The sequence below is a fragment of the Martes martes genome, assembly GCF_963455335.1.
Source record: "Martes martes genome assembly, chromosome: 3".
Taxonomy (NCBI): domain Eukaryota; kingdom Metazoa; phylum Chordata; class Mammalia; order Carnivora; family Mustelidae; genus Martes; species Martes martes.
The window spans coordinates 62,215,826-62,226,996 of record NC_137890.1 but is presented as its reverse complement, the minus strand read 5'-3'; the positions used below and the strand labels follow the sequence as shown (position 1 = coordinate 62,226,996).

At 37.0% G+C, this 11,171-nt stretch overlaps 1 protein-coding gene across 1 annotated transcript in view; it reads right to left on the bottom strand.

The window, feature by feature from the left end:
• Positions 1-1,973: 1,973 nt before the first annotated feature.
• Positions 1,974-11,171, bottom strand: part of LOC308339381 (small ribosomal subunit protein mS31-like) — a 31,883-nt gene continuing 22,685 nt past the window's right edge. The window contains exons 6-7 of the mRNA XM_080797979.1: positions 10,205-10,348; positions 1,974-2,273 (exon numbers count right to left, since the gene is read on the bottom strand). Of these exons, the coding sequence (XP_080654105.1) occupies positions 2,140-2,273; positions 10,205-10,348 (278 nt within the window). The 3' untranslated portion in view covers positions 1,974-2,139. The remainder of the gene's footprint in view (positions 2,274-10,204; positions 10,349-11,171) is intronic.

Below are 11,171 nucleotides of genomic sequence, written 5' to 3'. Positions count from 1 at the left end.
TTGTTGTTGGGTGCAGTTTCTATATATGAGCAAGAGATTACTGTCTGTGAATTGATGTCTTTCATAAACCATAAAAACTCCTCAAGTATCCAGATAGCTTCTGACCCATTTCTTCTTCTCTCCTTCTGGAAATCTGATTGCACAAATGTTACCTTCTCTTAAAAAAATCTTTTTTTAAGTAGTTCTCCATGCCCAACATGCGACTTGAACTCATGGCTCTGAGTTCAAGCGTCATGAGTTCAAGTGTCACATGCTCTACAAACTGAGCCAGCCAGGTGCCTAACAAATGTTACCTTCTTGTATCAATCTTTACCTCTCTTTCAAATTTCTTTTCTCTTTTCTTCTCTGCACTACATATGGATTTTTCTTTAAGTAGGCTTCACACTGGGCACTTTTTTCTAAAACTAGGTTCAACACTCTTGGGGCACCTGGGTGGCTCAGTGGGTTAAGTAGGTTCAACACTCTTTTTTTTTTTTTTTTTTTTTAAAGATTTTGTTTATTTATTTGAAAGAGAGAGACACAGCGAGAGAGGAAATACAAGCAGGGGAATTGAGCGGGAGAAGCAGGCTTCCCGCTGAGCAAGGAGCCCGATGTGGGGCTTGATCCCAGGACCCTGGGATCATGACCCGAGCTGAAGGCAGACACCCAACGACTGAACCACCCAGGTACCCCAGGTTCAACACTCTTGACCCTGAGATCAAGACCTGAGCTGAGATCAAGAGTTGGATGCTTAATTTACTGAACCACCCAGGTGCACCCATATGGATTTCTTTAGATCTACCTTTGTGTCTAATCTGTTGTTAGACTCCTTAAATTTTCGTTTCCCAACATCTAGTCACTTTTATTATCTCCTGCTCTATATTTTACTCTATCTCACATTTAGTTCATAGTATATCATAAGTCCAATATTTATTTATTTGAGAGAGAGCAGGTTCCACACCCAGGACAGAGCCGGGCACAGGGCTTGATCTCATGACCCTGCGATCATGACCTGAGCCAAAATCAAGAGTTGGCCACTTAACTGACTGAGCCACCCAGGTGTCCCAAGCTTAACATTTAAAGACCTTATGAGTCTGCTTCTGCTCGTGTCCAATCACACAGTTTTATTTCCTTATGTGTTTTGTAATTTGAATTCTGAGTTGATGATGGGTTCCTTCATAGGATTTCCATTTGCTTATGCCGGGAGCCTAAAACACTACTAGCGTACGACCACTATAAACTAAATTCTTGTTTTGAGTTTTTTAGAATCTTTATTCCTTTGAGTTGTATGAATTTGAGTCACACTGCTAAGCACCGTAATAGAAAATAAATAGTTCTAACTTTGGCACAAAGACCTAAAGGACTAGAGGGGTTAGAATAAGCCACTTATCTCTACAAGGTTACTTCTTGTTCATGACCTAGACTTTGATAAGGGTAATTAATTTAGGGTGAAATATATAAAGATATATAAATAAAAATATGTGTGTGTAAATATACATAGTCAGTGCATATAAACCTGTCTATAAACCATCTCAACTGTTAGAGCACTCTGATGTCATCAGATATGTGGCTAATAATTGTATTTCAAAGAAGCATAGTCACTGAAAAGAAAAAGAAGTTGTCTTAAACTTGTAGTAATTCTAAGATATTCTTCTTGTTACGAATTACCAGTTGATGGAGCGCCTGGGTGGCTCAGTTGTTAAGTGTCTGGTGCCTTTGGCTCAGGTCATGATCCCAGAGTCCTGGGATCCAGGCCTGCACTGGGCTCCCTGCTTCTCCCTCTCCCACTTCCCCTGCACTCTCTCACTGTTTCTCTGTAAATCAATAAAAATAAAATCTTAAAAAAAAAAAAAAAGAATTACTAGTTGAATCTGTAAATACTGACAACTTTTCTCGATGCAAGAATATTCTTCAGTTACCACTATATACTTTAAAGCATTTTAACATTTATACCATTCAAATCAAATGTAATAATTAACACAATATAGGAAAACTTCTAGTAAAATTATTTTATTTAGTTTTAATATCCATCACCAACAGCTTGAAATAAGAATTTCCATGGTCTTCAATTAAGCCGTATCCCACTTTCTTTTAGAATGTCTTGTTTTTCATTAAAATAATTTCTAAACCACTCTATGTGTTCAATCTTCTGTTTAACACTCAGGTATGGTTTTTGGAAAGGCCACAGGTCACCAGCTCCATGAAGTGGCGAATTGGTCCTTGTTTTGGAAAATCTTTCAGGTGTTTATCCAGAAATACATGTTCATGAAATTCTGAACCATCATCATCAAATCCTAGGAAATGAGATAAAATACAATTTTGAAGTAAAATCTCTATTGTAAAATCAGCACTAATGACTATTACAGTTAAAGCCATCAACTTTGGAGTTAGACCTATGTTTGCCCACCAATTTAACAACTGTGTGACTGGGCAAATTAATTAACTTCTCTGAGCATCAGTCTTCAGGTATAAAATGAGGATTAAAATAGAACCTTCTTCATGGGGTTTCTGTAAAGATTACACAGATACAAAGCTTATAAAACTCTTATATAATGCCTAGCACATTATAAATGTTCACTATAAATGTTCACATTATGATTCATATTATAAATGTCCAAAGCATAGGAGCAGTTACTGCTAATAAAAACTTCAATTCTACAGCAACCACTAAGAAAACTACACAAACTACACAGAAAAAATTATGTAAATAAAACAAAATAGAATTTTAAAACATGTTCAAGCAGCTCACAGGGACCCCCCCCCAAAATGTAACGAGAAATAGAGAAAATGAAAAGAAAACAAGTAATAAAATTGGAGACTTAAGTCCTAACAAATCAATAATTACCTCAGATGTAAATGGTCTAAATACACCAACCAAAAGACAAAGATTGGAGAGTGAATATAAAATCATGCATCCAACGATATGCTTTCTATATGAAACTCGCTTCAAACACAAAATCAGAAGGTTGAAAATAAAAGGATGGAGAAAAATACATCTTGTTAACATTAATTTTTTAAAAAAGCAAGCATGAGTGGTTATATGATTATCAGACAAAACAGACTTCAGAGCAAAACAAACAAAATAATTACTAGGGAGAAAGAAAAACATCTGAATTAGAAAATTAGCCAAGATAAAGAAGAACTGAAGAACATCAACAAACATTATCAAACTGACATCTACAGAACACTCCACCAAACTACTTCAGAATACAAAATCTTTTCAGGAGTTCATGGAGCATTCACCTAGCTGGACCACATCTTGGGTCACAAACTGCAACACATTTAAAATAACTGGAGTAATACACAGTACATGCTCAGATCATAATGGGATCAAACTAGAAATCAGTAACAGAAAGACAATAGGAAACAGTTAAAGATCAAGCAATATACTTAAAAAACACTCAGAATTGAATGAAAAAGAAAACACAACAAATTAAAATTTGTGGGACACGGCCAATGCTACGAGGGATACATACAGCACTGCATGAATACAGATGAAGAGGAAAAGTCTCAATCAATAACCTAAGTTCCCACCTCAAGAACTAGCAAAAGAGCAAAATAACTCTAAAGCAAGCAAAGGAAGGAAATAATAAAGATAACATCCAACATCAATAAAATTGAGAATACAAAAATAGAGAAAAATCAACAAAACCAATACTAGTTCCTATCAAAATCTCAGTAAAGTTTTACCAACAAATTTATTCTAAAATTTATATGGAGAGGCATAAGTCCTAGAATATTATAACAATCTTGAAAGAAGAATAAAATGGGAGCGATAATGCTAAGATTTACTGAAATAGCTACAATAATCAAAAGTGTGGTATTGGCAGAGGGACAGACACACAGACTGATGGGACAAAAGGGAGGGCCCAGAAATAGACCCTGTTATGGACTGAATCGTTATCTCCTCAAAATTGATAGGTTGAGGTCCTAATCCCCAATGTGACTATATTTAGAGACAGGACCTTTAAGAAGGTAATGAAGGTTAAATGAAGTTTTAACAGTGGAGCCCGGATCCATCCTATCGGGGCTTGATCTCACAACCCTGAGATCAGGACCTGAGCCGCAATCAAAAGTCGGATGCTTAACCGACTGAGCCACCCAGGTGCCTCAATGCAACCAAAGATTTAATAAAGGTCTGGTGTCTAGAATATATTAAATATATAAAAAAAAAAAACAACCTCCCAAAGCTCTATAGTAAGAAAACCAAACAATCCAATTAGAGAATGGGTAAAAAACAAGAACAGACATTTCACTGAAAAAGATAAATAGATGGCAAACACACATAAGAAAAATGTGGTCAACCTCTCGACCCACTAGGGAAATGCAGATTAAAACCACAATGAGCTATCAATACACATCTATCAGAATGTAAACACATCTAAAAGAAAAACAGCGACAACATCAAATGGTGGTGAGAATGAGAAGCCAGATGGTTCACACATTGCTGGTGAGAATATAAAATGGCATAGCCACTCTAGAAAACAGTTTGGAAGCTTCTTTAAAAAAATTAAACATGCAGGGGATCCCTGGGTGGCTCAGTTGGTTAAGTGTCTGACTTCAGCTCAGGTCATCTTGGGGCCCTGGGATGAAGCATTGTGTCAGGTTCCTCCCCAGCCCTGGGCAGGGAGTCTACTTCTTCCTTTCTCTCTTCCTCTGTCCTTCCACCTGGCTCATGCTGCACTCTCTCTTTCTCTCTCTCTCAAATGAACAAATAAGTAAAATCTTTAAAAACAAAAACAAAAACAAAAAAACCCACACAGAACTAAACATGTAGGGCGCCCCGCTGGCTCAGTTGGTAGAGCATGTGATCTTGATCTTGGGGTTGTGAGTTTGAGCCTCATGCTGGGGCTCAATAAATAAATAAACTTTAAGAAAATAAAAAATAAAATAAAAACTAAACATGCAGCTACTGTATGATGAAACAATTTCACTCCTGGGTATTTACCCCAAGGAAATAGAAATTTACATTCATACAAAACTCTGTACAAAAATATTCATAGTACCTTTTTTCATAATAGCCCCAAACTGGTTAACAACCCAGATGTCTTTTACCAGGTGAATGGTTAAACAAACTATACAGCACATTCAAATCATGGACTACTACTCAATTAAAAAACAAACAAAAAAACCTCAACCAACCAAACAACAAAAAACAAGGCACAAACATCTGATACATGCAACAATTGGCTAAATTTCCAGGTAATTAATCAGGCTGAGTGAAAAAAAGTTAATTCCCAAAGGTTACACACTCTATGATTCTATTTGTATATATTTCTTGCAATGATAAAATTACAAAAATAGCGAATGAATTTAGTGATTGCCAGGGATCCAGGACTAAGAAGGGGAGGCAGTGGAAGGCAAGCAGGTGTGGCTTAGAAGGGCTCTAAGAGGGCTCTGAGATGATGGAACCGTGTATCTTGACCGTGGTGGTGGTCTCCTGAGTCTACACATGTGATAAAATTGCACAGAACTAAATACACATGTATAAAGGAATACTTGTAAAGCTGGTGACATCTATACACGGATGGAGAATTGTATCAATGTCAATTGCTTGGCTGTACTACGGTTCGGTTTTGCAGGAAGTTAACTATTGGGAGAAAATGGGTAGAGGCTATCTAGGATATTTATTATCTCTTCAGTGGCATGTGAATCTACAATTATCTCAAAATATAAGGCTTAAAAGCTTTCTACTCACTTGGAGTTAGTTTATATTTACTGAAAGAGATTTTAAAAAATTTATTTGGATACTTAAAGATCTATACACTATTTTTATTTATTTTAAAAGATTTTATTTATTTATTGGACACAGAAAGAGAGATCACAAGCAGGCAGAGAGAGAGGAAGGGAAGCAGACTCCCCGCTGAGCAGAGAGCCTGATGAGGAGCTTGATCCCAGGACCCCCAGATCATGACCTGAGCCAAAGGCAGAGGCTTAACCCACTGAGCCACCCAGGTGCCCCTATACGTTATTTTTATTAAAACTGAAGTAAATAAAAAATAAATCAAGGTGGTAGACAGATAAATGGCCACATATCGTATCACTCTCATGCTTCTAGACATTCCCCTTCACAATGTGATTTTGTCATTCTTTGCATAAATGGAGTCTGTTTCTCAAACCCTTGAATTCAGGGTTGGCAAGTGAACTGCTTTGGTCAACGGTATATTACTCAACACAGTGCAAACACAGGCTTGAAAAGTACCTACACATCAATCCTTGCTCTTCCTTGCTGTTATGAACTCTACTACAGTCGTGTGAAGAAGTCCAAGTTAGTCTTTGAGATGATGCGTGACATATAATCCAGTTATCTCTACCTCCACTGACAAGAGCCAGCACCCACAATCAGACATGTGAGACAAGCCACTCTAGAGAGAACTACCTGCAGCTAAGCTGCCAGAACTAACCAGAAAACCCATAAATTCAGGAGCAGTTGTAAGTTAGTTATTGTTTTACTAATTTTGGTGGTAGCATGTTATGTACCAAAAACTGATACATTTCCAAACTTATTGTACTTAACATTTTTTTGGTGGCATGTATATGGCTAAAGAATATTCAAGAGCAAGACTCTGTTAACTGCGTAGTAGTAAAAACATGATTAAATTTAAGGTCAAAGTTAAGGCTAAAATAAAAATGCTTTTATCATCAATCCAATATATAATAACTACTACAAAATCTAAGTGGGAATAATGCCATCTAACTGCTCTTACAAATCTCTATGCTGGCAAACAAAACAGAAGGGACAAACCAGTTCTTAAAAATAACAACAACAACAACAACAACCTGGAAAAAAGCTACTTCAAAATGGAAAATAATTTATATGTTTTATGTGGTAAAACAACACACTGAAATCTTTTATATAAATGAAAAACACAACACTGGAAAGTAAAGCTGTCAACACAGGACACGTCATTTTGTCATTTTCAGTATTATGTTCAGAAACTGGCATGGCCCACCCCTAAAAACAAAACACTTTTCCCTCAAAGTATCAGAGTAAATCTTCATGAAGCTAACTATTAGTAGAGAGAGCATGACATTTTATTAATCTTAAAATTTAAAAATAAGAAATACAGAAGAATATTATTAAACTGTTTAGGCTTCAAATTCTAATGCCACTCTCTTAAAGTATTCTCAGGTTCCAAACTGTATACTGAAGGGAATGATCAAAGTGAGAAAGTTTCCACAGTTCTTTTCCTGTTTTTCATTCCAATAACAATTGCCTCAAGGAGCTGGAAATGAGATACCTCCCTTTCCCACCCTGAAGCATCAATAATATGTACAAGTGTATATGGAAACTTGTCACATTTATCTCCCTAACCTGACCAAAAGACATGTTTGGTTTTTTTTTTTCTTTTTGTAAAAATTAAACTTGCTCAAAACCCAGGTCAAATTTAAGATAAATTTCTTTGGAGTTTGGACATTCAAGATTTTGACGAACTGAAGTGTTTTATTTTTGATGACAATGTATGCTAACCCTTACTTTCCTGTTATCCTATTTGGTGGTTCCTAGAATATACACATCCTCACTAACAGTTTAAGATTTAAGATCCTTGCAGGATAGTAAAACCCTCTCATAATATTGTTATAGGAACAGAGATGATGATGGTTGATGATGCTTTACTTGTATAACCTCACTTGATTTTCAGAAGAATCCCATAAAATAAATTTTATTTTTATTCCCATCATTTTATAGACAGGGGAAGTGAGGCTTAGTGAGATTAAGCATACAACTCACTCAAAACTTGAACCCCTAACCACTGTCTCACCTAAATAAAGTCACATGTTCAGGCACCTGGGTGGCTCAGTTGGTTGAGTCTGCCTTCCACTCTGGTCATGATCCCAGAGTCCTGGGATCAAGCCCCGAATTGGGCTCCCTGCTCAGAAGATAATCTGCTTCTCCCTCTGCCCCTCACCCCGTTCATGCTCTCTCTCTCTTCTCTCTCATAAATAAATAAATAAAATCTTAAAAGAAAAAAGTCACGTTATTCTACCTCAACATTTTGTTTTAGAACCATATTTTTAATTACGATGACTCAGAACACCCATGTTTCATCAAATAAGGAAATTTTCCCTTAATATCACCCACTGCATCCTGCTAATTTTTTTCTTTTAAAATTCTGTGTTCATACAGAAGGGACATGAACTAACATTTATTTACATGTATTATACACTAAGAACTGTGCTGAGCAACTCAAATAACTTTGCCTTAGTTCTTACATTCTTCCAATGAGGTACCTTTAATTTTACAGATGAGGAAACTGATCTGGTTTTTTAACCTCAGGAGGTTAAATTGTTTTCTCAAAGGCAAATGCCTAATCACTGAGAGAGCTAGATCTGTACTCTGGTTTGCACAACTGAAAAGTCCTTGGGCTTTTTTTTTTCACCCTTCCCTGATACCTACCAGAGTATGGGAAGCATAATACTTTTTTTTTAAAACTTTTTTTTAAAGATTTTATTTATTTATCTACTTGAGAAAGAGCAAGAGTGAGTGACTACAAGCGGGGAGAGCAGCAGAGGCAGAGGGAGAAGCAGGCTCCCCGCTGATCAGGGAGCCTGATGTGGGTCTCGATCGCAGGATCCTGGGATCGTGACCTGAGCTGAAGGCAGATGTTTAACTGACTGAGTCACCCAGGTGCCCCTGGAAAGCATAATACTTTGAGAAATATACATTTTATATTTAACAGGTGAAAACACAGCAACATAGCATCCTTTATGACTGCATATACCATACAAATCCACAAAATATTCAGAATTTATTAAAGGAATTATCAGTCTCTAAAAAGTTTTCCTACACAAAGTAATAATTTATGAGGATATAAGACAAAATATTTCTGATACTTAAGCTTCCATTCCACTTATTAATCCAAACAAATGAAAGATTATAAAAAAATAAAATGTTACAATGACAGCATACTACTACAAAGGTTAAAATATGGACTACATTTTCCTAAGACTTACGGCGATGTTTACAATTCCTAGCTAACTGTACCATAAAAGTAAGTGAATCTCTTCTAATTGAAAATACACCTTAAAAAAAAAGCATAAGAAATAAACTGCATAGTAATACTGTTTTCCTTTTGAGTGAGGGAAAAGTAATATCTCCAGAATAATCTTCAGGAAAGTAGATAATATAGCGTCTAGCAGTTCGAAGAACCTAGGTATGGAGCCAGAGTTCCAAAAAATCTTGAAGTCTTCTAACATTTTTGCTTTGAGTAGCATTTAAGCACAAGAACCTTACATCTCATTAGTGCAATAGTTTTATGAGTAAAAGACAACCAGCATAAAACTTAAAGAGTTGTAATGTTCTCTAAAACTGAAATATCATCTCATACCCAAGATTTAATGTATGAGAAGATTTTCCAGGTAATCTCCTGCTTAGCAATTAGGAAACTGTCATCATTTGTAGTCAACACCTTCACGTCACATAGAAATTCATGACACGGGGCACCTGGGTAGGTCAGTCATTAGGCATCCGCCTTCAGTTCAGGTCATAATCCCAGGGTCCTGGGTTCGAGCCCCGCATCAGGCTCCCTGCTCGGCAGGAAACCTGCTTCTCCCTCTCCCACTCCCCCTGCTTATGTTCCCTCTCTCACTGTGTCTCTGTCAAATAAATAAAATCTTCAAAAAAAAAAAAAAAGAAAAGAAATTAATGATACATTTCTACCATATGATTTTACTTGCTTTTTAAATTTATATTATTTTTTTAAAACAGACTCCATGCCCAACGCAGAGCCCAACACAGGGCTTAAGACCTGAGCTGAGATCAAGAGTTGGACGCTTAAGGGCGCCTGGGTGGCTCAGTCCGTTAAGTGTCTGCCTTTGGCTCAGGTCATGATCCCAGGTCCTGGGATGGGAGTCCCACATAAGGCTCCCTGCTCAGCAGGGAGTCTGCTTCTCCCTCTGCCCCTCCCCTCCCACTCGTGCTCTCTCTCAAATAAGTAAGTAAAATCTTCCAAAAAAAAAAAGAAAAAAGAGTTGGACCCTTAACCAACTGAGCTTCCCTGGTGCCCCTAGTTTTACTTCTTTATTTTTCTTATCAAAAACCCAGAACTAAGTGAAATTCTAACTTAAAAAAAAAAAAAACAAAACACTGTCAAATTTCTTTTCAGATACCACAGAGATATTTATACAAAGTTTTGAAATTCATGTAAATACCAAACTCTATGACTGAACACCAACCAGATTTAATCTCCATACGGAATTTTATAAACCTCTGAAATTAACTTACGGGCTTCATTGTTAATTGGAAACTCCCACAGCTTCCCCTCTTTCGTCCACTGGATCATCTCTGCAAAACCATTCTGAAGGGGCTGTTCATTTACCATGGCTAACTGCTTTGCAAATTCCACTTCCCAAAGTGAAGGTGCTGTCTCTACAATAACATTTCAAAATAATCACAAGTCAATATATACATCTTTATTTTTTAAAATGTTATAATCAACTCTAAATTAGTAATACATTTCAGCATTTCAGGCCCTGAGGATTAAAATAAACAGTATATAATGAAAGGTCACTCACTGAGAGCTAAAGCTAAAGGAAGATGACAAAAAAGCCTACAGCAACAATTCCTGCAAGCTTTAGCATTTACTACACTGCTAGGCAAGCAAGCCCTAAAGTCTCACCACCCCCTCTACTGGAAAGGAAAAGGAATGTGTATTTTGTTTAAGAATGTTTTCATTAATGTGAGTATTTTTTTTAAAGATTTATTTATTTATTTTAGGGGCCCCTGGGTGGCTCAGTTGGTTAAGCATCTGCCTTCAGCTCAGGTCATGATCCCAGGATTCTGAGATCAAGCCCCACATTGGGCTCTCTGCTCACTGGGGAGCCTGCTTCTCCCTCTCCCACTCCCCCTGCTTGTGTTCCCTCTCTCACTGTGTCTCTGTCTCTCCGTCAAATAAATAAATAAAATCTTTGGAAAAAAAATAAATATTTATTTATTTGAGAGAGAAAGAGAGGGAGAGACCACGTATGCAAGAGAAGGAAGCGGGGAGGAAGAGAATCTTAAGCAGACTCTCCCTGAACACAGAGCCGGCCAACCAGGGCTGGATCTCACGGCCCTAAGAACATGACCTGAGCCAAAATCAAGAGCTGGATGCTTAAATGACTGAGCCACCAAGGTGTCCCATGAATGTCAGTATTTTTTATATAACATGTGACTTTAATATTTAAAGTCCAGCCTGTTTATCTTTAGTCTG